This window comes from Chaetodon auriga, chromosome 12 (genome assembly GCF_051107435.1).
Source record: "Chaetodon auriga isolate fChaAug3 chromosome 12, fChaAug3.hap1, whole genome shotgun sequence".
In the NCBI taxonomy this organism is placed as follows: Eukaryota; Metazoa; Chordata; class Actinopteri; order Chaetodontiformes; family Chaetodontidae; genus Chaetodon; species Chaetodon auriga.
This window is the reverse complement of record NC_135085.1, coordinates 13,052,472-13,080,263: the sequence shown is the minus strand read 5'-3', so window position 1 is coordinate 13,080,263 and position 27,792 is coordinate 13,052,472. Positions and strand designations below refer to the sequence as shown.

Below are 27,792 nucleotides of genomic sequence, written 5' to 3'. Positions count from 1 at the left end.
TATGAGAGAAATGTAATCACCAGGCTAAGCCAATCAGAGGCAGAGTATGGCAGGTCACGCCTTTGCCAGAGTAGGATTCCTTAATTCGCATCCTTATGCTGATCTGGATTTAGATAGAAGGTAATAACAGATGGATTAAAATGCAAAGAAAGAAAGAAAGAAAGAAAGAAAGACTCTCCAGTTAACTGATGAAGTAAAGCACAGGGCTGTCGACAGGATTTTAGAAATACCGAGGGCTCCTCACTACTCTCAGACAGGTTTGACTAGACAATAATCACTCAATTCAATCAATTTAATTATCAATTATACATTTTCTAAATTTAATTTCCTAACATGAAGGTCTGAATGGAGTTTAAAAGCCTTCTCCACACTTCCAAGAATAAATGTTTAAGTCTTTAAGGCTATATTTATTATTTATGTTGGCCTAAAATTAACATAAACATGCCGGGTGTAAAAATGCTAGAATTATCTTGTAAAGTACCGTTCATGTGTAAGTTTGTAATATAGAATGTAAACTTCTCATAAGTTGCTTAAAAAAAAAAAAAAAAACATGATTGACCTCAGTCTCCTCAATAGTATCTACGGCCCTGGTATCCAGTGAAAGACACCCACTCAAAGTCACAACCTTCTGCATTTTCATACAGTTTATTATAAATAGTAAATAGTGCTGTATTGTACACAAAACTTCTTTCAACAAAATCATTTTACGCAAATGTAAATGAAAATTATACAAAAGAAAAAAACATGTATAATAGTGTAAGACTTACTTATAAGCACTTAGGAGCACTTAATACAAGACGCACAGAAGAGACATAACACTTGAGCAATGCTAAATAAATAAGAAATGGAACTAATGTTTGCAAGTTCCTGGTGAAAACTAATTTAACACATGCAAAAAAAAAAAAAGAATAAAATTAACTGTCAAACTGAATAATGTATTCACTGGCAGAGAATTTTTTGGCTTCATGACGTCACGACTACGCTTGCTATTTTTCATCGCTTGATGATTTCCCCTGATTGGTCAATGCACACAACCCAAAATGAGTGACGTTAAAACGAGAGAGAGCATATTTTTTGAGGGTATAATCAGGGGCATTTGATCCGTGTTAATTTACATCACATGAGGTACGACTGTATTGCACTTTCTTTGGGTTGCAGTGGTTTCACTATGACTCCACTCCGCCTCCATTCACACGTCTCTGCTGGTTCTCCCGGTGTAGTCACAAATTCATCTGCAATGTCTTATACAAGAATCACATCAATGTACAGTAAATATTATTTTCCTAAGACATTGTGATGAAGAGAAGAAGCACAGGGGGCCTCAGCTTGCATCTCTGCCACATATTACAAAAATCAAATACACAATCTTGAATGTATTTACTGCCCGTTCCCTTCCCCTCTTCTTTTCCTCTTTAAGCAAGGACAACAAATCGTGTTTCGCTCCTTGGAGCATGACGTGACGCACAAGCAAAGCGATTGCCAGGTAACAGGAGAGGCTGCGCCTTTGGTCCTAATTATTCCAGTGAACCCCCTCCATCGCCATCACTACACCTCCATCTCAACTGTTTCCCCCGTGCTGAGGGAGAAAAACCCCTTCACCCCACGCACCCTCTCTCTCGCTGTCCTCGGGGCTGGGGGTGTTCTCTGGCGATGAATGTCAGACTGGCCGGGAAGCCTCCTGTTCCGGCCATGTTGAGGGTTTCATATAATGAAAGGCACCTGGGGAGAAAAGACAAGGAGGGTTAAGACGAGTCTTTTCATTTTATTCAGCTTAAACTGCTTCAATCTTCTGATGGTCAGCATCAGCAAAAAGTGTGAAATGGGAAGTTAAATGAGAGGTGAAAGCACTGTGAAAGAAGGAAGAGGCGTTTAAGAGCAGATGAGAGCAGGTGAGAGTGGAAACTGGGGTCCTAGGTTAAATAATAAAACTCCAAAAACAGGTGAAGAGCTTTGGCAATCTCTTTCGACATTCTTTGAACCTAATGTGGTCAGTAAAACCAGCCTGAGACTGAGCCTTAACCTGGATCTCTGGCTCTGCTCCACTGATCAATAACAACTCTAAATCTGACCTCCAGTGGGACACATGGTTCTAATCCTGGCCTGCCAAGGGCCATAATCACCCCCTGTTAAAGAGCCCCTTGCCCTCCTTTTACACACACACACGCATACCTGCCTGTGCTCACATATACACATGGACACACACACATTTCACCAAACCCCCAACAGCTACATGTGAGTCTCGCTCAGGACTGGCTAAATTAATGACATCAAGATGTTGCCACTGATGGGCCAGTCAACATGTGGTAGTGTACCTCAGATCAGCCTCAACAACGCACCGCTGCGGCCCGCGCTCTCCCCTCCCTCCTGTCAAACACGCTTTGGGAAGTGGCTCCTTTCATTTGGGCGGCTATCTTTGTTACACAGGGGTCATTACATGGCTAGGTGAGCTACACTGAGGGTTCGATGGGCAAGCTCATCACACGGGGTCACGAAAGGACAGCGAGTGAAAAATGTGAGCGCCGGGATAAGACCTGGACATGCCTCTGCATCAGGCCACGTGGCTAGCTTGATGATGGTAATGTAAACTGAGGCAACCTGGCCACTCGCGCTCTCTGACATACATGTTCAGCGCAGCACAGGGTGATTTGAGAAGCTCGCTCATCAGAGGGGTCTGCACAATTAATGTGGGTTTGAAAATATAAACTAAATCAGCGTAGGGACCTAACCTCTCATCAATTACAGATAATTTAACTTCAAATTTGGAAATTAAAGTCTCTAAACATCCCTAAATCAGTATGAAAACACCAGGTCAGTAAACACTATTTCATGCATACCTTGCTCTGACTGTACTGTCCGTACTGGTAGGATGGATGGTGGTCCATGCCGTAAGCTGGGGAGGTGTAGGAAGGTGGGCAGTAAGACTGGGTACTGGGCAGGGTGGGCATACTGGTCAGGCCTGGCAGTGCCTCCAGACGCTGAGAACCATGACAGCTGGCAGCCATGCCGCCGTTAGGCTCCAGGCCTCCGGTCAGCGGGGAGAGGGCAAAGTCGCTCTGGGACTGATGTGGCACTCCACCTGGGTTCAGCAGGCCCATTACCTGAGGCGACACATGGAGGAAGAATGAGCGATTAGAATAGAACAGAATCAAATAGACAAGACACAAATCCAGTTTTTTTTTTTTTTTACACCTTTCAATTCACTGTTCCTTTCCGCTCAGGTGGGCTAAAGCGGAGGCCTCTCTCCTTGTTCATTGTCAGAAAAACATTATTACTGGCTTCCCTCACGCATGTGGTTTCCCTTTACTCTGCTTGACTGATTGCAGAGCTGATGGTGGCTAAAAAGTTCAACCGTTTAGCCAACCAGTGGTTTCTGTTGGAGTTGTCCTGTCAAATTTATGATGCAGAGGATATTTTTTCACTTTCCCTGCTCTGAGTCACAAGCGGAACAGATAGAAAAGGAATAAAGAGCTGACTTTGGATGGTTGTAATACAAGAGAAATATTTAAACAATAGACTTTTGAGAATGTGATTTGTTTTAAGCAGCAAGAATTCAGTCAGATTTGTATGCACCCATTGATGTGTTGGGCCTCCTCAGAGCAAAGCGGTTTCTCTTATTGTCTCTTTTCCTCTCTCACTTTCTCTTGATGCCCTAAAATCACCGTGTCCTGTGAGGCCGGGGTGAAGAGGCCAAAGGGTACGTGGGAATGAGGGGAGGGGTGTGTTTGGGTATGTGTGTGAGCGCTACCTCTCCTACGTGTGGAATTGTGTATTTAACAGTAGGTGTGTGCGCATGTGCACGCTCATTTGTAATATAAGCGTTTTTTGCTCTGATGTCAGGGGTGTAGGGGTATCAGTGATACATCGTGAACAGCTGCACGTAGGTTTGCGTGAGAAGCCAAGTCGTGAAAATGTCTAAAGAAGTGAAGTTAAAGAGAGAACGAGAGTTACAGTCCATGTAGGAGAAAGCAGAGCTAAAGCAGGACGCAAAAGCAAACATGCTGAAAATAAGCTGGAAAGACCCAACTGACAGCCAGCTGGCACACACGCACGCACATGTACACACACCGAGGCAACCTCCTCAACCTCATGTGTCTTTAATGTATGTAATTTACAGTTGGTTTGTCAGAGCGATCTGACCTAACACATCTGACGAACACATCAACGCAGCCCACCACCAAACCATTACTTCTCTTACTGCTAAGGATACTGTAAAACACAAACGTCTGTTCCACAAAAACATGAGTATGTCTAAGGTGCCAGAAAATACTAATTCAATTCAGTTGCCCACAAATCTTCATGGTGCCTTAAAATAGTTAAACATCTCCTCTCCCTTTAGAATCTCTACTATTCATTAAAGGATTGAATTAATTAACTTTCTGGTGGCTCCATGCAAAGCTTTTGTTTGGTCATCCAGTGGTGTTTAGCCGTACCTCCGTAACAGTCCAGCCACAGCAGTAGTTGGTGTGGTATGTATTTGTGAGTACATGCTTGTATCAGAGGGTCTGTGTCTGTCTACGCGCTCATGCGTCCATGCGCTCTCTGTCTGCAGCTGAAACAGCAGCAGTTCCTGATGGTGTCTGTTCTGAGGTTGTTCCGGGGATTAGGTCTCGGGGGGGTGCAAATCCTGGCCGCTCGCTCCCTTGGTGAGAAAGGGTTCCTTTGGTATGCACCAGATCAGCAGTGAGACGCCAGAGATCCCGCACCACGGGGAAACCGCTGGCCCGACTGGAGCTCTGAATACAGAGCTAACTGCTCAGACAAGAATATCACCTATCTAAAGTAAACCTTATCCATATCAAAACTCCCCGGCGCTCTAATGTGACCATATCTGGAGTTAACTGAACCTCTGAATCTCCTGATGGATACAGAATAGTAGATAGAGTAGTGTATCTTTTATAGACAGATTTGGAGTTCAGATAACCTGATAAATCCAGGGAGGATTTAAAGAGAAAATGGACCAAGCTGTGAAGCTATCTGTGAAAATTGAAGCCGGGAAGTTTTCGAAGTGCAGAGAGGTCTTCGTGTATTAACTATCAATGTCATAGAATTTAATCAATTCTCATTTCCTCCCTCTTATTAAGTTAAAATCAGGGAATTAATTCTATCCTCATCCGAAATAGGGGAAACTGTATTGCAATATACATTCAAACAGCTGCAATGAATACATGAATTAAAACAAATTAGCCAACAAAGTGAGTCATTTGCATAAATTACACACTCTGTTACAAGGGGATAGATTACTTCATTCCAATCAATTAAGACACTGGAACATTCTGTGATTGCAATTCCAGACTGAGAAAACATTCCAGGCATGAGATGAGACGTCCATTCTGTACGGAGCTGCCCGCTAAGGTTAATGCTGAAACCATCCACGAGGCTATGGCACCTTTGGCCTCTTTATTGGAGGTAAAGTCACTCGGTGACCCTGTGGGTGTGTGAACTCACACCCATGTGTGTGCTCAGTTACAGGAGCATACCAGCTATGCTTCAACAAAGTCTTTAACTGAAGTGCAAATTATGAGTTAGCGGAGTTAGCAAAGATCACAACTACTGATCCGCTGCTGACACCTGCTCTGTCGCTCTGTACTTTTATCTGTCCGGTGAAAATAAAAATCTCCAAAGACTGATGTTTTAAAAGTAAATGTGGCTGGTTTTAAGGAGGGAATGACAAATTCTGGTCCACAACAAGAGCTCATATATCAAAGCAGTCAATTATACCTTCAGCCACAATGGTGCCACCGACCACTTTCTGACCACGCGCCCTGGCAGGCACAACAAAGATCTGTTTCTTTTTCCCAATATATATATATCCTCAGGCATTCACATAGTAACCAACGTGCCTGAGGCAGTTTTTTATCTGTGCCTGACAGGAGTCTGAGATTCCCTCTCATGGGAATTAGTACCCAGCATGCATTGCATACGGGCCGGCCACCCTTTGTGGCGGTTAAAAGCTCGTTTTCCGCCTGTTAGTCCATCTTCTGGGCTGGTAGGGAGCCACTGATGGACACTGATGACTGTGTAATCGACCATAATTGTCTTTTCAGTTTTGATTTGTGTCATCGTCCGACATCCATACATCCTTCCTCATCTCTGGTCCTTTTTCCCTCCCCAAAGACTTGCGTTTGCCACATTTTAAATTCATCAAACGACCCAGCAGGATAAACAAAAATGAAAAGCTACCATGTTTCTTAGCCTAACAAGGTTTTCATCAATGTCACTGCAATGGCACCTCCTAGGTCACACACGGACAGGATGTGTTTGTGTGTATCATTATCCGTCCATATGGTGCGTCTCAGAAACGGCATGAAGAAATTCTTGTGTCCTGTTTCCTGGTATGATAACATATGTGTGTGGATAGGTGTGTGTGTGTATTTGTTTGAGATAGAATTTATGCGTGTACATAGGTTTGCAGAAATTCATTGGTTTTGTGCGTTTCTATGATCTATTCTAATAACGCATGTGGAGACGAACCTGAGGTGAGAGGCTGTTGCTGATGGTGGGGTTGACAGCGTTGGCGTGTCCCGTTGGGGTCACAAAGCTGTCCGAGTATCCTGAGAAGCTGTGGCGTCCAGAGGACAGGCAGTACGCGGCGCTCCCATCCTGGGACCCTGCTGACGAGCTGAGCCCGCTCTGGTGAACGCTGGTGGGGGGCAGGGGCTGCGGCCGGTGGACTGTACTGGGCTGCTCGGATGCTGCTGAGAATAATACACGCTGCTTAAAATCCCATTTTGTCAGCAAATTTGCAAGAGCATTACTCAATGCTATAATTCTAAAGCACGCATCTAAGGCTTGTTTAGATGTGTTCTGCTGAACCCACCTTGCGCTATAGAAGTAGGTGTGTAGGGGCTGTCAGACAGCTGATACGGCTGCAGGCCTGACATAGCTGAGGGAGGGAAACCACCTGGGATGAGGTGGTTAAACGCCATCAGTTGACTGGCGCCTGCTTGCTTCCTCCACCGGGCTCTTCTGTTGCTGAACCACACCTGAGAGACGAACAGAGTGTTTATTTATCTGCTAATCCAATAGAGTAAGTTCACTTGCACAGTACATATAAGGTCATCTGTATTTGTGAGTGTATGTGCTTGTGAATGTATATGTGCGCATGTGTGTGTGTGTGTGCCTGAGTCCTTGCTGACCCATTACAGGGAGCTGAACTGATAGAGATCTTAACATCTGGAGCGTGCAGTGAAACCACAGACATTACATCTTTGTGTGCTACCGCAAGTCACAGGGTTCAGAGGCAAACGCCAGAGGGCTGTTACAGCTGTTAAAGCCTATATTAGCACACGATCTGAATCAGGAATCTATTTTGGGATCTTGACATAACCTCTTTTGCAGAGAGTCTGACAAAAATGAGAATCTGTCTTCATACACAGTGGCTGCAGTGTATCTGCCGTGTCTGTGTATGTGGAGAATGGGGGTCAGACACGGGGGCAAATTTCTAATGGCTCTAAGGAATGTATGGCAACATCCCAAGGCAATTTAACGCCCACATGACACACATCCGTGACAAACTGCTCTCCTGTCAAGATTGAGTCTCCGGCACTTTGAGGTTGAGGAGTGTGTCTGTGCGTGTGTCTAACCTGAACCCGAGCCTCCGTCAGTTTGGCCCGCTGAGCCAGCTCCTCCCGTGTGTAGATGTCGGGGTAGTGCGTGCGTTCGAAGGCCCTCTCCAGCTCCTCCAGCTGCTCCGCCGTGAATGTGGTCCGACTGCGACGCTGCTTCCTCTTCAGGGGCAGCCCCGGCTCTGAGTCCACGTCGGAGCCCTCGTCCGAGTGACTGGCTAGAATTGCAAAAGACAAACAGACTTCGTCACTTCAACATTCAGAGTCAGACTGATGAATGAAACTTATTAAGCTAGGGTACAATAGACGGATCCGAGACAGTAGATTATGCTGAGTATGACACATGGTACAGAGCAACTTTGGATTGTCCTCCTGCTCCCTTAAACTCCTCAGTGGTTCCCGAGGGGATCAAAAGCCAGAAGCTGCTTGAACATGGATTAAAGAGGACTAGATCCCTCCAGGGCATCTATTCCGTGGGACACTGTGTCTCTCCCAGTCTTAGCCATGCTGTGCGCTATGCCGATAGGGTCCCATAGTGAAGAGTAGGCAGCCTTTTGCAGGTGCTTCTTAATCTGTTTGTTCAGTTGAGGGCAGGCGAGAGCAACTGGGTAACTGGGAGACAGCTATTGGGGTCTAATTCAGCAGAAGAAGGGAATCAATGAAGGCTTGAGACGAGAGACAGAGGAGCATTGCTGCGTTTCTGGGGGAGGTTACCCATCTATTAAATAATGATTAGGCTCCACAAACTAGCGTGACAGCCTGTCTTTGTCCTCTATTACATGTCTGCAATCCCTCATCTCTTTCTCAGTCATATGCACACTCAAAAACATGCATCTGCTGCGTCTCGGCCTTTGCTCAATGAACGCAGTCCATGACAATGTGTCAAACACAGATGGACACAAGACAGAAAGAGCTGGAATCCACTCCCAAATCCACCCCAGAGAGGCCTCTTAAACCTTGTGAGGAAGGTTCACTGCACCTTTTTGATACTCAGACACCTAAAATGTGAGAGAAGAAACAAGGGACTCAAAAGCAGAGAGAGACAGGTGTAAGCAGCAGAAAGCCCTCAGCAGAGGACTGAGGTTTGTCTGTTTCCCCAGACTGCTCATTCTCCCTCTGCCCTCCAGATTTAAAGCTTTAATTAAAAAGTGCCAAGTCAGACATGGGAGGGGGGTAGCAGGGATCTCCCCTTGCCTCTGGAGCCTCTGGAGCCAAGCAGGAAATGTTTGTGCCGGTTGCCAGTGTGTGTCTGACCAGGCATTACACATGGATTTGCTCCCTGGGAATGCTGCTGCGCTCCGGACCGCCAGCACACAAGATTCTGATGCTGAGAAGAGCTCTTTATTACATTTGAACCAAGGGCGCCACGCTGGCATAAAGGCTCACAGAGGATTGGCTGGATGCTTAAATACTCCTGGAACAGGCACTATGAGCTTTAGATAGGGTTTGTTTAGGTAAGGATGTGGCCTGAGACCAGTTGGAGCAAATTTTATAATACAACAGGCATAAGGAGAAGGCCACACAGCATGAAAGTAAAACTCGATACTTCACCTATAAACACTTTTTTTAAACATCAATATTGTTGAGATTACTAAGTGCCACTTCCATTAATCAGCACATAAGCAACACTAAAGGAGAACACTGCAAGAAAAAGCAAGCTCAGTAACATGCAATGTCATTACCATTTTAATGACGGAGGAACAGAGAAAGAAAGAAAAAGACAGAGAACCAATGACGGCGCAGAAACGAAAAGATTCCTGAGGGAGGGAAGGAGGGCTCATAAAACTCCTCAGAGGAGAAAGCTCCCCATTGGCACTGTAACTCATGTTAACTGCTGGGTGGGGGTGGAACTCTCCTCCTTCGCCCCTTTATTTCTGTCTTTCCCTCTCTTTTTCTCCTCCGTTTTTATTATTAGTAACTACAGAGAAAACACTCCGTCACAGACGCTCCCTTAATGGCAAATGACAGTGTTGCTTTTGTCATCCTCTGGCTTGCACTTTCTCTTTTGCTCTCTTCCTCTCTCAGTCTATGTCTTTTTTTTTTTTTTTTTTTTTTGGAAGTGATGTGGCCAAGCCTTTGTATCTTAGCAGGGAAAAGCCTGTGGCAGGGCTCTATTGGGCCGATTACCACGCTCCATCTGTAGGAGCCATCAGGGACGCCTGGGCCCGCATTCAGGGGCCTGTCACCTGCCCAGCAGGGGAGTGGGGTGGGGGGCTGTAGGGTGAGATGGGGGCTGTAGGGCCAGGGGCTGAGTGGGGGAATGAAGGGTGGGAGGGAGAAGGGGGGGGCACAAAGGGGTCCAGAGAAGGGCCACTGGGGGCTGTGGAGGGGCACAGCAGGGGAGCACCCCTTCATCCCCTCCCTCCATGGCTTGAGGGGCACAGAGCTGGGGGATGGGGGAGTTGAAGAGGTTGACATGGAGAGGAGATGGGAGGCTGAAGGCACCTGAAGAAGATGCAGGGGAAGGGGTGTGGGGTGACAAGCTGGGGAGAAGGGGGTGCTGGTCATTCTTAAAAGTGGAGCTGTCCTTTCCCTCTCATCCACTCACTTCGCTTCTCTTTCTCTGTGCTCACCCGTCACTGCATCCACATCTCACACAGCTATGGATCGATTTTAAGGCACGCCGACGCAGAAGCGGACCCAGAGAAGGCTGTTCCCACACATTCCCCGCAACAAACAGCAGAAGAGGATACCAGACACACAAAGGGAGGCCTCGACCTCCTTACTTAAACACCCAAATCAAATTTTACGCTGCAGCTAAAGCACCAGGGAGCTGAAACTACTCCATAGCTGCTCACAGTTTGGCTGTGGCTCTGACAAGAGTCTTAATAGAAAGATAGATTATTATCCCTCAAGCGGAAATTGGAGCTACTGGAGAACCATCCATAAAACAGACCTTTTAAAACAAAGTAAAATATTGGTTAGTAAATTAACAGCAAGCTAGTTTAGATAGTGGAGCGGATGGTGGATCATTTATTTAAAATCATTTGGGGGGCGGTGTTCGCTTTCATGTATTCAACAAGTGAATTCAACAGGTGCCTTTCCCTGATCAGAGACTCAGAAATTAAATTAAGCAAACGCATTTACAGTTGTGTGCGCACACACATACACACACAAACTCAAACATCGGCAGGAGCAGGACAGTGCAACGGCCCGACCACTCCAAGTAAACAGAACCATTTATTGATCAAGAGAGGAGACTGACAGGCAGGGGAGATAAACTCCAGAGGGTCACAGATGTGAACTTGGGGAACGTCCAGTCCCATTAGCTTCACCTGCAGCAGGTCCAACTGCAGGAAAAAAGACTCTTCTTTTCTCTGCTCTTCTTTACTGCATAGTCTACATCGGCCAGGGCTCGCCATGCCAAGAATTCACCCCCCTCGCATCCATTCAAAAGATGTTAATATAAAGAGACATGCACAGGCGAACGCATGCATGAACGTGCCAACATGTGCGCACAAATTTACACTCGTAGCTTGAAATTGCTAAAAAGTGAATGGGGTGGAAAGAGCGGAGAAAATTAAAATACATATCAAAGCAAGGAAGGGAAAGAAGCAAGGAATGTGGAGAAGGAAGAGAAAGGAAGGGATGAAGAGGCTCAGTGAGAAAGAGAAAGAGAAGCGGAGCATATGTGGCGGTTTATAGTCTCGCCTTGGTAGGGGCTGGCTAGCCCTTCCTCCAGGGGCTGTTAATAGAGAAGGTAATTGAGCTGGTGACATGTGTTCACAACACAAAACAAAGGGAAGAAGAGACAAATGAACTAGTTATTTGCCCAGGGAAGTAGATCTGGCCCTTTCAGGCCACAGAGCACAGCGCGATTGGGCCACTGAATAAAATAGTGGCGTGCCACATAGAGCCAGAGCGAGCAGATGCACTGGAGGAAAAGAATAGTTAACTGACAGCTTATGGGCTCAGCTGGGGTTAACAGTTAAGGGAAAAATGGGAGTGAGTGGGCTGCTCACTTGACTTGCTAAAGAGCCCCCAGGAACCGGCAGCTGCCTGGGAAAAGAGGGGGGTGGACGGAGAGAAAGAGAGAGGGAGATGATGATGTGATGGATAGAAAAAAATGGAGTGAATAAGCGCAGGAGGTTGGCACTCAACGGACAAAGAAATAGCTAGCGATATGACTTTGAAAGATGTATCTCTGTCTAATATTGGTGAAGTGACAAAAAGCCACAAATGGACCTTCATGGCTATTATGTGTGCCCAGTGTGTGGTGGTTATTATTTAGTTCCACTGCGGTGTAGTTAGGTGACAGTTTCACGGTGGCATTTCCACCCTCGGGGCAGGGACAAAGCAACGGCACAGAACCCACGCAGGGACAAAGCAACAGGCCAGTCTGCCACACGTTCCAGTCAAAGGGAGGCTAACCAGCACAGATCCACCTCAGCCCGGCCTCGTTTAGTCCAGACAGACAACCAAACCAATCGGCTCGTTCGGAAAAACCAACACACTCCCTCCACGTAACAGCAAAGCCTGTGCCTCAAGCCACGCAGCGGATCAAAGTCTATGCACCTTGAAGTGAGGGTTAGTCAAAACTGATTCAACGATCTGATATTAGGGAGTCAGCCAGTTGTCATCTTTTCCCAAACATTATTGTAACCTCCTTTTCCTGGGGCCTGATAGTTTTAACAGTCAAGTGACCCTCGGTTAGCCCCTGACCTTTTCACAGCTACTGCGCAGCGCTGCAGTGGAGACGGCCTCACCGCTGACCCTGCAACAAAACTTCCCTCAGCAGAGAGAGAGGCCATCATGGCATTCCTATAAACACTCACTCGCTGTGTATTTCTTTTGGTTTTATGACATCTGCACATTTTCAACCTCTCTTGAATCTCTTACATATATTTTTTTTTAAAATCTTATATTTCTGTTCTTTTTTTTTAGTGGATTTCTTTGTTCACAGGGGGAATAAAAGACATTAATCAAAACAGCAACAGAGTTGTGCTGGCGTGTCCATAATGTGCAATGTGCTGGATGAAACAGCTCCACAAAAACTGAGGCTAAACAAAGTTAAGTGATTGACAACGCTGTCTGGCTTTACTCAATTAACTATCCCTTTGTGCTCCTCTTTGCAGAGTCCCCTCGCCCCCGACCCTTTTCTCCTCACACTCCTTTATCCTCCCCATCACAGAGTTTTGCTTGGCTAATACTTCCAAGGAAATAGAGAGTTCTTTTTCTACTGGGGCTCCTCTCCTTGACCTTCCATTGCTCATTGCTTCTCTTTCAGTCACTTCACAGTGTCTCTGGGGTTAGTGGGGAGAATGTGGAGAGTACATCAGCGCCGAGGGGCCGGCTCGGGGCAGGACCCCAGCCTATTACTTCAAAGTTGGCCTGCATTCATTAATTGTCCTTTGAATTAATATTGGAGGATCACAATGTGGGTGCCAACAGAGAAAGAGGCTTTAATGAAGCATAGAGTCTGCATTCAGTTGCAGATCAGCCAGTGTGGATTTTTTCTTTCTTTTATGAGAAAGAGGGAGTCTTGAGAATCATGCCAACACAGAACGTAAAAGTGTTGAGTCTTCTCCCTATCTATCTATCTATCTATCTATCTATCTATCTATCTATCTATCTATCTATCTATCTATCTATCTAAACCTCTCAAGGGCACAAATATATTTTGAAGTTTGCCTTGTTTTTGCCCAGCAGTCCACAGGGGTAAGCTAGCATTAGAAGCACTATTAACAGAGGAAAACATAGAGTGAGGCCCACATATAAATTTCTCCATTATCCAGCCCCTGAGAGGAAAATGGAAATGTGGCTGTAGCAGACATTCCTCTGGTTGCATTGAGGCTTTCTGTCTCCTGTGACTAGCGGACACGGTCTCCTCTAAACCTCCAATCTTTAACTCATTCACCGTGGAAATGCAAGGACCCCAAACAAAGACACGAGTTCTGGAAATTCAAATATCTCTCTCTCTCTCTCTGTTTACAGTTGCAGATTGTTGTCGTGCTGCTCAGTTTCTTTTGCTCCCCGTGTGCGAGAGAAATGTATCTGTTTGTACTCTGAAAAGTCTCATGAGAATATAAGTTTTGAACTTTGAAAATTGGATTAGATGACTCGGACGTGGCAGCTGCACATGGAAGCTTGCTACCGCCATCGTTTCCCCCTTTTCCATGGCTTTTGAGCCGTATCGCACCCGAGCTGCTTTAAAATAAGGTAAACTCTCGAACACAAATATGATCTTTCTGCTCCCCTTACTCCCTAAATTTCCCTCTCTCCAAATCCATGCCAAAGTCACGGGGAGCCAGTAACCCAGTTTATTTACACAAACAAAGTCCTACTCAGCTCCTTTGACAAAAGCAGCTAAATCTTTCATGTTTTGTCAGCACTTGATTCCTCCTGTCCCTCTGGCTATTTGCCTGCCTCCGGACAATAGAGGCAGGAGAATGGCAGCAGATTGTTGGAATGCACCTCAATGAAACCAATTATTACATGTTGACTGCGTTCACCATGGCAGATTTGAAAGAACTGGGCTCATTCAATTTGGCACCACAGGACTCCCTTTAAAGAAAAGTTATCCCTTTGACTGTTTGTATTTCTGAGCTTTCTTTTTCTTCTTCTTCTTTCTCCCCGTCACCCCCACTGCTATAAATGGATCCCGCAAGAGTGGCTACCCCTCTTTCAGGACTTTGGTTACTTTAATTAGTTAAATGAGGCTAAAGTGCTAACAGTAATAAATAGAGGAAAGGATGCTATCAATTAATTCTGCGCTACTCATGGGAAAAACAAATTCTTTGCACCGCTGCATTGCTCAATCTTGCAGTTTAAAGTGAATTACCAGAGATACACTGAGTCAGATATACTCCTGTTTTATGGGCAAATGTGATAAATGGCACCAAAAAAAAAAAAAAAATCTTTCCGGTGCATCTCAACCTGCAGCTCAACCATGCATGTTGTTTAACTTTTGCACACTGGAGTGAATTCCACCTCCATAACTCAGCAGTTAAAGGAGATATAAACAACTGATCGTCGGATTCATTCCAGCAAACATCCTTCCCACAATGTTCCAGCCACTTGCTAATGCCATGCAGACCCGGGGCTGCCGAGTATACTTTATCCCACAAACCTTAGCAGTCCTTTTCCCAGACAAATAAATCTAAATGAGTCAGCTTTGATCTTAGCACTTAAGGAAAGCCAACAATAGTGGTAGAGAAGAAAGGGGCAGAGAGCAACAGGCCTCTCTCCGCCATAACAATAGCCTCTGCAAACACCTACTTAATCAATATTTGGCCAGAAGACACTCTCTCAGTCCCCAAACCAGCCTTTTCACATTCTAATGAAGAAGCTATAAAAGAGAAAAACAACAACTACTTCCACAAAGAGACACAAGAATGAAATAGTGCTGTTCTGTATATCAATAGGGGAAAGTGCCTCAGAGCTGTTTGCATGTAGGATATCGCCTATTTGATGTGAAGTAGCTAATGTTATTTGTTTTCTCTCCAGAGATTCACACCTGCCGAAAAGTATCAATTAAATATATGGCACAAGTGTCATTTTTTTGGGGACAGCACGCGTTGTATGAGAGTTGTATCAAACACACTCTTAAAGTTTATCTTATTTTTAAAATTCGATTAATTTAAGTAGCAATGATGTATCCCAATTTTCTGATTATTCTGATGGTTTCTAGTTTGAATCCTCTGTGCTAAATGTATTTATCTCTTTGTTTATTGATTTTAGAAACGAGTTTTAAGGATGTGTCTCGCCTGGAAGAGGGAGAGGGAAGTGCCCGCAGATACCGCATGAATGTGTGCGCCCTAGGCGGAAAGGAAAGGGGCGGACTTTGTCTGAGATGAAAGTGAAGAGAAATAAAAGGTTTGGGTTTAATCTAGTGGAGAGAAGAGAAGGGTTTCCCTGCGCTCGCTGGCTGAAGGCGTCACGCTCATTGCGCAAAGACTGTGACAAAAGCTCCGTGCGCGACAGCAACGGCACCGTTCAGTTGGATAGCGCAAGGCCGAACGTGAATCTAACACACTTAAGGCAAAAAAAAAAAAAAAAAAAAAAAGCCGCCAAATGCGTTACCTCAATATTTATTTTATCTTTCTGTGGTCTTTATCTGTTTAAGCTGAGCAATAAAAATATATCTAACAAAACCCACAACATTGAATAAAAGAAAAAAAAAATCTGCGCGTCAATACACGATAGTGCCAAAACACTGCCGCTGTTTCTACAAGTCTAGTCATCAATAATTAACTATAGACTCCATTATGTCTCCAACAGCAACCTTTTGCGGCAACGCGCTCCTCAGACCCCAACAGGTCGTAAATCAACAGGTGTTTGCCCAAACTCTCTTTGCCCGCTTGTTTCATTTATTTATTTTTTCCTGAGTGACAACCCGTAAACAGTGCGTAAAGATCCCAAACTGGCACTTTTTTTTTTTTTTTGAGCAGTCTATAAACCAGGTCGCACTGGGCCCATTGGTGTCCCTGAATAATTCATCGCTCATTGCGGGTTCATAATGTCTTCTCCGGGCCTTTTGTCAGCGCACTTTTTTCTCCCTTTCTCTGCGCGATTTGAAAGGCCCTGGCGTCTTTTTGTACACCACTGAGCCGCTCACTGGAGTTTGGCTTTTGTGCTCCTCAAACTGAGGTGTGAGGCTCAATGGACTCTCCCTGCTTTGTCCCCTGAAGTTCATCCTCAAGTGTCCGATTGTGGGTTTAAAAAAAAAAAAGGAAAAAGAAAAAAAAGAAAAAGAAAGAAATTCTCAGGCTTGGAAGTTAGATAAATGTTTGATTATCCACTTAAATAAAATTCTCTGCACACTTGTTAAATCTCAGAAAGCCTGACCTCATGTGTAAGCACTGCAACTTCAGTGCTTTTAACTTTCCAGTGCGGGTGAACTAAAAACAGCTGGCATGAATAAAATGACATAATCGCAGTATTATTGTTCTTATCATATTGTTATTATTATATTATTTATTATTATGTTGACGCCGACGAAGAAAAATCAACCATTCACCACCATGTCCGGATGCAGGCTGTAACATTTTTTGCTTGTAAAGCGAAGATGGATAAAATCATAACGCTGCACTCACATCTGTCTCCCAGGATGCCATCGATGCTGTGTTTTGTCCGTGGTTCGCTTTCCTCCATCTCCCTCTTCACCACTTCATCATCCTCCTCTTCATCGTCACCAGCCCCGCCGAATTTAGACCGCACGATGCGACTGATGGCGCTCACTGAGAAACAAAAACAGGATGAAGAAGTATTAAATATATCTGGAAGGAGAAGTTGTACTGGATATGGAAACATGTACGACTGGTGTTCATAAACAGCCGAATGGAGAAGCATTTAAACTCTGTCTGATTGAAGTGTTTTGGTTTTTATTTCTAATGAAACACCCCCTGGTATCTCTCTTCTCCCCGCAGGCCCAGAGACGCTCGCCTACCTGAGGGAACGCTGTTCCTGTCGCAGACTCCGTCTTTCAGTAATTTGTCCCTGATCTCCCAGCTGAACATGCCCGGGTTTTCTCTCTTGTACTCCTCGATCTTCTTGTCCACCTCCGGAGAAGCGGTTTGCTTTGATGAGAGGAAGGAGTTTGTTTTTGTTTTTTGTTTTTTAAGATTCAAAGACGAGACAGACAAGTTATTTTCTGAATTTAAGAAGTTGGAGGACTGAATTCGCGTCACAGTGATCGAAAAGAAAATTGTTGATCTTACAGGAAGATCTTCAAACTTTATCAAGTCACAATTTATCTCCAACAGACTTTAAAATAATAATGATAGTAATAATAATAATAATTCTCTTTGAACTGCGTGACTTTGATTTTAGTTTTAACATACAAAGTATTAAGTCAGAGCAGTGGATGTTGCTCCCTTTTAAAATAAGATTTTTAAGGAATTTAAATCATAAATCTGAATTTCACTGCTTGATTTCCGTCTAAATTGCTTGTCGTGAATTTAGCAGAACTTCATCTCTCACCTTTGGCTTGCTGCCTCCGATGGCCCCCGGCCTGATGGAGCCTGTCTCCTGGTACCGGCAGAGGATTTTGGAGACGCAGCCGTGGGACACCCGCAGCTGACGGGAGATGACACACGGTCGGACACCGTGATGCGCCATCTCCACGATTTTATGGCGGATATGGTTGGGGAGAGGTCTGCCGTTTATGAAGACACCACCGAGCTGGTTGACCCGACCCTGTCCTAACGGCGTGGACACTGGACAGCAGCGCAGGGGAGTTAGTTACAGCTGGATACTCACAAACGATGTGTTTTTATATTAAAAACAAACTTTAATTCTTAGTGATGAGAATTAATAATCTGTCAGGAAAACCGTTGCTGGATATTATAAAGAAACAGGTAGACTTCTAAAGCGCAATCAAATGTGGAAAATCAAAGACTTAACTGCAATGCAAGCGGTGTGAATACACATTGTTCATTTTAAATATTCAGTTCTGAATTGTCGTAAAAGAAGTAGAAATTTTCTACTATTGGCACGAGAAAGCCAAATATTTTTCTTCTTTCCGACAATTGTCAATCGTGTCTCTCCCAACCAATTCGATAAAGTGAGAAATAAACAAGTAGATAATAAAAAATAATTCCCAAGTAGCCTAAATAAATCACATAAAAATCAAAACAGCACGTCCTGTTGCCGCTGGAATTGTAGACCTGAAACCCGGAATAGTTTTTTTTTTTTTATAAATATATAGTTTTGCATAAAAGGACATTTAAAACTCAGGCCTCTAACAGAAACTTAAATGAGTCGTTTACTCTCACATTTTTTGCAGGTTTAAAGCGTTTCGCAACACGACTTTGTCAACTTTGGCGCACTTCATTAAAAGTTGAATTTTCCTTGCGCTTGTGAGCAGCAACTGGTGGCGGCCCTCCGTCTTACCTTCCAGAGAGTATCCTCCCCGCGGGTAGTTCTGGTGAGGAGTTGGTCTCATCATTCTCGGTAAACCTCCTGCAAGCGCTGTCATGATCCCTGACTTTGTGTCAGGTAACACCTCGAGCGAAGCTGCCGTTTGCTTGTCACTTTTAATCCCCTCACAGCCTCCTTTGTTTTTTGCTGCAGTGCTTCGCCTTCTCTACCGTGCAGCCTCCCTTTCTCCTTGAGTAACAGGTTGCAGAGAAAACGGAGTCCCTCAGGAGCGCTGCTGCCCGCTGTCCTCCGGCTGTGTGCTGAGGTGAGAGTTGAAATCAAAAGGCAGGTTGTTAACAGTCCTGCGAGGATTGAGAGGATGGTTTGAGAGGATGGATGGAAGGCAAACATTTTATCTATGCTCGCTGTCCCCTCTGACTCCGCGCTGCGCCTCCTGATTGGTCAAAGACCCGGACGTTCAGGAGCTCGGGGAGCTTTGTGATTGGACAGCAGGGGCTCCCTTCTGTCTGGATTGACCTCACGAGGTCAGCTTGTCGTGCGTGTCACAAGCTGCTGCTGCTGCGCAAGAAACTTTTTCACTAAGTGCGCAACTTTTAATTATTCCAAATCAATGAAGGCCTGATCATGCCTCTGCTGAAGTGTGTGTCATGCTCCTCATGATCTAGGTGAGACATCAGGACACCGCGAGAGAGATGGGAGAAGAAAATTGAATGATGTGAGTCAGTGAAGAGAAATGTGGAGGCTGATTATAGAGAGCACCGACAACTACGAACGACTGCTCTGTGATGGAAAATATTAAAAATTAGGAGCTTATAAATACTGTCTGAAATGTTCTGAAACTCTGATGTGACATCCTACGTACACACACACACACACACACAGAGAGAGAGAGAGAGAGAGAGAGAGAGAGAGAGAGAGAGAGAGAGAGAGAGAGAGAGAGAGAGAGAGAGAGAGAGAGAGAGAGAGAGAGTCTTGCATATTTAATATTTCCCCTGTTTACAAACATATCATAATAATAACCCTTGTCAGTGAAAGACTTGGAATTAGAGTAATTAAAGTCTATAGGTATCATGCGTATTATAATAGTAGTAGTTGTTGGTGTTATCGTTGTTGTGTTTCTTTTTAACTATTATTATCATTATTAGAAACATGTAGGTCGACGGTAAAAATGACAAATGCAAATAAATAATTGAAAACCTTTCAATCTAGTTAGACTCTACAGAACAATGAGCGGACTGGGTTTTGATGCGCGTGCAGATTCCACTGCAGAGCAGAGGTGTAGGCCTACATGTCAAATAGCTGCTTTAAGCACCTACTACTGCTGCGTGGAGCGTGCAGCGTGCCAGGTGCTCGCGCGCAGAAAAGCAGCAGCAGCACGGTTCACCATCGACTTAAGTCTTAATTAATTATACATGAATATATAGTTTTTTATGAAGTTTGAATTAGGATTAAAAGGGACTGACAAGAGACGGCAACAGGTGAGGAAACAAAGAAAGCACTATAATTATATGAAAGGCCCACAATAACCGCATCACAGATTATTATTATTATTGTTTATCATTATTAGTTTTGATCAACATGATCATCACGTGTAGCAACGTTCACTCCATTTGCTGATAGTGCAGCAGTTAAATGTATAGAAGTGAATGTAAAGCACTGCGGACTTCAGGCTGTGAATGAGTGCGTTAGTCTATAAAACACTGTAAGAAAAAAAAAAACAAAACTTGAAGTGTATCATTTTGTAAATGCTCCACAAACGATGCTGTTAGATTTTTATCGTTGCAAAGAGGCAATGGCTATTTTGTCTTTAATCACCAAAAGCACAGATAGGATTTTTATTTAGACCTTTTCTTCCAGATAGCACGAGGCAAACACGGTGTTGTGGTGTTTTTATTATTATTATTATTGTTATTATTATTATTATTATTATTATTAATTCCACCACGCCCCACGCAAAAAGCTCTGCACCGTCATCTAATAGCTGCACGGACTGAACAATAGGCGCTGCGCGGCCCCGTGGTCGAGCCACATGGCAGTGTAACACATCCGTGCAAATGGTCGATTACGGACACACAAAACCACATGAGGGATCATTTGACTTTTCTGTAGCTTGTAGAGTTGTGATAATTATGATAATTGGGCGTGTTTAATACACCGATACATTTCCCCATTTTTCCCTTTTCCCCCCAGCAATAAGAGCATATAGCGGCTGATTCTGTTTGGAGGCCTCCTCAGCCTGCACTCTATGAGTCACTGGCAGGTCATCACCTCTGTAAGACAAACTGATTCATCTTCAGAGCTGACATTCTGCCAGGTAATTAATTGATGACCACCAGATTTGTCGAAATTGTTCCCTAACAATGACCAAGAAAAGATCATAGTCACAGCCTTCTATGTGATAGCATGAGTGAGCAGAGCCAGGTGTTTTGGTGCTCCTGCAGTTGGGACACTTTGCTAGAAAGTGAAAAAAAGAAACAAATTCTGATGGACCACAAGTGTTGAAAGATGGCTTCTTTATGCGTGTTTTACTGCAATTCATCCTAACTTTATAGCAGGAGAGTGTCATTTTTCTCCCCCTTTCATTGCAGCATGTGGCTCAATATAGTTTAATTCCTCCTATAAGACTTCATGTAAAAAGAAAAAAAAAAAAAATGGCACAGTGGCTACAGAACATGTGGAAACATTATATGTCCATAAAAGAAGCAGGGGGAGTTATCATACTAAAGTTTGACTATCATGAAAAGGATATTGGATCTACCATGTCAAATCAATTAGTGGGGTAAGCTGAGTCAGAAATGTGCTGTGGTGGTGGACAAAATGCATCAAAAATAAAGAACAAAATGGCCCTGAAAAGAAATAGTGTGTTGCATTTACCAAGCATACTCACGGATTAAGCCAGGGGCTTTCAAGGCTGTATTTCTGAAAGCCTACACATAAAAAAAAAAAACAGAGTAATTTGCTCTGCATCCAGTAAAGACAAAGTTAGCCTAATAGCAAAATAAGCGGTTTTGATCTTGCCTGTGGCCCCATAGCGATAAGGTTCTAGACTGCGTCACCCCAAGGAGACCACCGGAAAAATCTCCACCCTCCCCAGAGCGCCTTACAACACTGCTGCATCCATGATTAACTCTACACCATCACATCAAATGCAGACAGACATTTGTAGGCAATTGAATCATCACAGTGATTATCTGACCATAAGCTACAGAGAGCCAACTGCTGAGCTAACAGGCTCAGAATCAGACTGGTCAGTTCTGCATTCCTCACTGTGAAACTGTAACTGCAGCAGAAAAAAATAGAGCTATAGCTCACAGTGAGAGGAACGGTCGATACCATAAGTTGATCACCCTAATTTGCATTATCCATTGGGTTTATATTGTGGCTTTATTATGTTGAAATAACAGGCAGCTGTAAAACAGCATGTGCTTAACCTTTATTACCCTTCAGAGAATCATGCCACTGCTGTGAAGGAATTTCAAATAATGTGCCATAATATCAGTTTCCATGCTGAGGTCTAATTATAGTGGAGGCTTTGACACAGACGACTTTGCCAGTTCTTCTCTGTGATATTCTAAACACAGATTTGGGGAAAAAAGAAAAAAAAAAAAAGAAAAAAGTGTGCTATAGTGTTTCTTAGCCACATGTTACGCAGACACAGCGCCTAAATAAAGATGAGGTCAGTCTGTGGTCCAAGAATCTGACAGATTCACTGAAATAAGGCCTTCACTAAACAAGTTGTCCATTTATTACGCTTGTGTAAATGCTGCACAAGATGGGCTTTTTTATGTGTTCAAACTAAAAGGAACATACTCAGGAGTGGTTATAATGCCCTTAAATAATTGAAAAACTTTGATTTCATTTTTGTTTGTGATGTATCATCAGTTATGCTTGACGTTCTGTCTTTAGGAACCTGCAGCAGCTCAGTCATCCAACAGAGCTTTGCATCACAAAGACAACAGATCACATGTGTAAAATAAAAGAAACAGATTAGAGGAAAGGCCAGGCCGACATTTAGATAAGCATCTGAGCAACGCTGCGTCTTCGGTGTAAGGATGTCCACTCTGTGATCAGTAGCCTTGGGATGTTCCTGTTACAAGGTACTTCCAAAAGAGGCACTGTTTTCTGATGTGTTTGATCTTATCAAATATATGTGACCCACAACACTTCAGTGGGAACTCAAACCGAGCGCAGTTATCATGACAAAGACCCATGAGGTGAACCCAGGTGAGCGGGAGAAAAGAGGAAGAGAAGCGGAGCATTGGTTGACCACGCAGCCTCTGGGCATGAAAGGTTAATTATATAGTTCAGAAAGCCAGGATTAAAAACATGAGCTGATAGTTTGTATGGTCCCATGATGAAAATGCATCATTACCTCCTGTAAGATTCTTATCTGTCGCATGCCTTTACTTCAGTGTGTGTGTGTGTGTGTGTGTGTGTGTGTGTGTGTGTGTGTGTAAGGGAAGAAAGACATCATGTGGTGTTGTGACAACATCTGGAGGTGGATTTCCTGCTTCCTCAAAGAAACTGGATGCATTTTGATAAAAAATAATGATATATTTATATGCCTAATCTTTGAACTCGTAAGTTTGCAGCTGTAAAAACTGTCTGATCGGTGATGAGGAAAATGTCTGTAGATCTGCAGAAATGAAAGTTTTTGGTGTCACTGGTGTCCTTTGCAGAAAATGTTTGCAATTTGTCGAGCACATATTTTCAAGCACATTTCACACATTGTGCATCCATAGGTTTTGTTTCTTTAATTATATCATATAAAAGCTTTGAAATATAGAATTAAGTATCAATTACATAAACATTTTTGGGAACTTAGTTGAAGACATTTTTAAAAAAATCTTGGATTTGGTTTTGATTTCATCGAAGGTCCCCATCCTGTGGCATCCTGGGTTTCCATACTTGGTTACATTTTTATGAATTATTTTTTATTTGTGAAATGTACTCACTGGCAAAGTAAAATGACAATTCATTTCATGATTAACAAACAATTCTTGCTTCCTCTATGTCAGCGGTCTAATGTAACAAGTGCCTTAAAAAAACCCCACATCTTTAATGTGATTACTGTTTTGGTTAATGACTGTAACTCAATACACTTGTAATTAATTGCATGTAATTGTATCTAACTGTAATCCAGTTAGACACAATATGCTGTACTGCCCAACTCTGCATATACACAGTTCAGTGTGAACAAACATGCATGCTTACATTCAACCACAAGAGGGCGAATGTTGGCTGAATTTACGGGGATGTAACTTACAGCTCAGCCTGTCTGATACCACGAAACCCACCAACCTATTTTTACAGGGATACTTTCATTATGACATGACATAATATTGTTCCTGCATGACATACTTTCTGTTTAGAAGACAATCATTTCCTCTGTCAATTAAGAGGAGAGGATGTCCTCGCCATCGGATTGGTTTTCCAGCAGGGAAAGCCTTTGTTTTCTGCTTTTACAAGAATATTAGCACATTTCTAAGGGCTACAAAGCCATACCTTGATGTGATGTGCTTTATCAGTGTCAAAACCTCTCTGGGCTACAAAGATTAAGTTGTGCCCAGCAGTGTCACAGGTGTATCTGAGCCATGGTGCAAACATTGAGCTGCTTTAATGTTGGAAAAAACAATTTGGGCATAAATAAGCCCGAGCAAAAGCAAATGATTGCTGAGGAAGAGCTGTGTGTGTGTGTGTGTTGAGTAGACAGTCTTTGTAGATGTGTAAACACATTTTAAGTGAAACATGGTCACAGAGAGTGACTACTGAGCTGTATGAAGCAGAGGAACCTTCAGGAGAGCACTTGCATGGAAGCAAAACGGCTGTCGTTTTAGGATCGAGCACGAATCAGAAGGACGGCAGATCAAACACATGCAGCGCTTCTTGATGCTCAGACCATATTCTGTGAAAATACACGACAGCTGCGCTGCTGAGCTGCAGCTGAAGGTGTGACCGCTGACCGCGCTGCTCGGCGCTGTCCACTGCCCGTGGTGCTGAAAGGCACAGGGACAGAAAGCTGGGCGCACTTTCGTGTCGCTGCAGGCGCTAAATTCTAATTATACGGTTAAATAGGCCCATTAAATCCACCTCATACACATGACCCACACTTGTGACAGATCAGCCAGGTGGCACACACAGAATTGGGAAATCAATTTGAACAAATCTATCGAGTGGATTTTCTGCGGTTTAGTTGTGGTAATATGATCGCTGTGTGTCCCTGTCCACGGGTTGTGTCCCTGTCCACGGGTTGTGCCCTGGGCCGGTTACACAACAAGTGTATGATCGCGCAACCGGATTGAGCCACGGCAGCTAACGGGACTGACTGACTGACACCGGGGAGGGAGTGCAGACAGACAGCTGCTCTCGCTGTACGCTGTATCGCCACCCGGACATTTTCTCCCCCGGTATTTCTCAGTGTGTGCTCAGGGAATCTGTCCATCAATGCAAAATGAAGCTATTTCTGTAGTTCAATGGGACGGAACATGGCGGAGGCGGCCAGCACAGGAAGCGATCGCGGCTCTCCTCCGCCTGACGCGACCGACGGCGAGGAGCACGAGTGCAAAATATGCTACAACTACTTCGACCTGGACCGCCACACTCCCAAATTACTGGGCTGTTCTCACACCTTCTGCCAGGCGTGCCTCGAAGCTGTGCACTCCGGGGAGGGCCGCGGATGGAGGATCGGTTGCCCCGTGTGTCGCCACCGAACTCCGGTACCGGAATATCGGGTTCACAACCTCCCGGACAACACCGCCCTGACCGACGTGCTGCCGCTGAAAAGGCACCCGTCAAGCACAGACGTCCAGACGGGTCCAGCAGTGTCCCCACTCGCCTCCCAAGAGACCAACGACAGCTGTCAGACTTGCAAACAAGTTGCGTTTGCGACCGGCTGTGTGTGCGCCATCTTCTCTTTCCTGTCCATGGTGGTGCTCTTATTCCTGGGCCTCATCTTTGTACACAACTTCAATAACACCACGCCGCCCATCGGCCCGATCTGCTTGTTTGTTGCCAGTGCTCTCGCCCTGCTCTCGCTCATTCTCACTTGGTTAATGTGCATGTTAAGTTACCGACCTGAAACTGAAGCAAGCAGCATCAGTTCCCTCACCTATATGATGTGAGGCACCGTTTGGAGACACACACTCTGCCCGGTCAGCATCATAAAAGGGGAATCTGTCCATTTGTGTCAGTGTGCTTAAACAGATGCCTCAGTCAGCATCTGTGGACATGGACGAATGAACAGGTTTCATCAACAGCGGAGTGGAAACTGAGTCATAGTAGGATTTAAAATACATGTCTGAATAAGACAATTTATGAAGGCTGAATTCCATTTAGCTGTTTCAGTTTCAGGGTCCTGGCATTGTTGGCTCAATGCCATGGACACATGGATAGAACTGACCCGCTGGTAATGTTTTTAATAACGTCTGTGCTTTTTCTACTATTCAAAACGTGCGCTGTGAAAAAGGTCTATTTTGACCTTGTTGCTCAAGCAAACCTTGTATACGTCTACTCTGTGCAGTCCATAAAACATTTACACTATATGTACAGCATATAGTGTAAAAGCAAACTACTATATGACAAGTTTGGATAGAGTACATGCATATTGCTCAGTTGCCTGAATGAACCTTTTGTTTGACTGTGATATTGTACAGGTGTGTGAGGCAATGTTTATGCAGAAGGCTTAAAATCAATGAAAGAACACTTTAACTGGTCTCGCTAATGGAAACATTACCAGACACTGACTTGAATAGTAGGAAATTAGCTCATTACAGAGCGAACCTCCCCCCCAAACCCCCACCCCAAATATCATAAGGGGCTTGACAGGTGTAGATGAATGTGTACTGTGCTTATGTGTCGAGCTGTTGGCATGTGACTGATTCATTATATTCTCCATGTGCAATCACCATCATTAGCAACACGACCTATTGTGCCAGTGACAGAACCTGTTTACCCCATAAGCACCTCTGTGTGATTACACAGTCAGCAGGGGATCCCAGACCAGTGACCCTGAGGGGACGTGAGCCTTCACAAGATGAGAGAAATAACTTTGGGGTAGGGGGCCAAAATAAGTAGTGTTGTAAAGTAGTGAGACAATAGAAGTGCAGATGACCTCCTAGGGGTCTTGAAACATGTGATGGGCTAAAGTTTGCTTTCCAGAGTCGTATAAACTGCAAGAAGATGCAAACTCCACTAACGACTTGGTCCATGCCCAGGTCTGAGGTTACAGGGAAATGTGCAATAAAAGAATGCTTCATTGGACTACTGTGCATTTCTTTTATTTAAATTAGACACCATCTCTTTTGACCCATCATTTCCCGTGTTTACAAAAATGATGAACACTGCTGTCAGTGTAAGAGGATGGGTTGTTAGAGCAGTTGTTATTCACGATGATGTCTCCATTTAGTTTAGGTATTTGCTGAATCCAAATAACACAGTGGGTATTTATCTGCATTTAGTGTTGTTTTGAGAGGCCGCGCTAGTCTCCGGAGTTAAAATCCACCGCTTTCAGGTCTCTCAAAGGGACTCCTTCATTTGGCCATCCAGTCGTTGAGTAATGCCACTTAAATGCCACCGTGACAAAAGCTTGAGAAAAAAGGAGGGGTGGCAGGCTTCCACTGGGAGCCATAGGCAACACTGTGTCTGGGGCAGAGAGCTTCATTTCACAGGGACTGCAGGGCTTAAAGTTAAAGATTACTTTGAAATCTGCATCCCCTACCATCAAACTCTCCCGCTAGGGTTCACCCTCCCTCCTCCCTGCAGCCGTCACTCCCTCTCCTGAAAAATAAAAAGCTGTCGCCACAGAGCAGGGGATGAGTTGGGAGCAGATCCTCTTTGATGACAGAGAAGGATCCTTTTGTTCTCTAATCCCCACACAACCCCTTCCCCCCCTTCTCCCTATAAGTCCAACTGGAAGTCAAGGGGCTTCATAATCAGCCAGGGACTCAGAAGTTATTTGTTTTATTTTAAAAGTTTGAAATGTAACAGTGATGTCTTACTGTGACACCTGTCGCACAAGCACAAAAATGTATTCAATTTTTCTTTTCAGAGCTTGGGCGTCTCTTTGAGAGAGGCAAGAATTTAAAAGAAGCATATAATTAAGTAAATATCCCAACAAGTCACATGACACTGGTCAGCAGTTCTCATAGGTGGATCCCAAGGGAACAGGCATGAGCTCCTGTGCACAGTGTCAAGAAAGAAGGGGTCATCCAGAAACAGACACTTCCAGGATATGTTTCCTTTCTTCCTGTGTCTCGCCTTTAAGTGTGTGCAAAGTGTGTCCTTGTGTCATTATCAGATTGGACACACGTCTTTCACAGACGAGATGAAAGTGTTCCTTTTGCTCTTAACATCTGCCTTCTGATGGTTTGTGTCCCATCAAGATGACCTCAGAGACATGGCCCGAGGA

At 44.3% G+C, this 27,792-nt stretch overlaps 1 protein-coding gene and 1 pseudogene across 3 annotated transcripts; one reads left to right on the top strand and one right to left on the bottom strand.

Moving 5' to 3' along the window:
- Nucleotides 1–628: 628 nt before the first annotated feature.
- Nucleotides 629–18,751, bottom strand: LOC143329136 (paired box protein Pax-3-like). Of its 2 annotated transcripts, none has more exons than XM_076744889.1 (9): nucleotides 18,399–18,751; nucleotides 17,487–17,722; nucleotides 16,954–17,083; nucleotides 16,601–16,744; nucleotides 7,584–7,783; nucleotides 6,818–6,983; nucleotides 6,472–6,692; nucleotides 2,835–3,098; nucleotides 629–1,719 (listed from the first exon to the last, which is right to left on the bottom strand). In XM_076744889.1, the coding sequence occupies exons 1-9, from the start codon at nucleotides 18,481–18,483 to the stop codon at nucleotides 1,702–1,704; spliced, it is 1,464 nt and encodes a 487-aa protein (XP_076601004.1). In that variant the 5' UTR covers nucleotides 18,484–18,751; the 3' UTR covers nucleotides 629–1,701. The 2 variants fall into 2 exon arrangements, with proteins under 2 accessions (XP_076601004.1, XP_076601003.1); XM_076744888.1 differs by having other exon boundaries at nucleotides 1,588–1,719; nucleotides 6,472–6,695; nucleotides 18,399–18,610.
- Nucleotides 18,752–24,497: 5,746 nt separating this feature from the next.
- Nucleotides 24,498–26,638, top strand: LOC143329411 (RING finger protein 228 pseudogene; annotated as a pseudogene). Its single transcript, XR_013077881.1, has one exon. The product of XR_013077881.1 is annotated as an RING finger protein 228 pseudogene (transcript).
- Nucleotides 26,639–27,792: the final 1,154 nt, after the last annotated feature.

Excerpts from the sequence above, each read along its gene's own strand:
- LOC143329136 (XM_076744888.1), bottom strand. The coding sequence starts at position 18,483 with ATGACAGCGCTTGCAGGAGGTTTACCGAGAATGATGAGACCAACTCCT. Across the intron at positions 17,723-18,398 it reads GGGAGGATACTCTCTGGAAG|TGTCCACGCCGTTAGGACAG; the intron begins GTAAGACGGAGG and ends GCTGCTGTCCAG. Across the intron at positions 16,745-16,953 it reads CAGGAACAGCGTTCCCTCAG|TGAGCGCCATCAGTCGCATC; the intron begins GTAGGCGAGCGT and ends TTTGTTTCTCAG.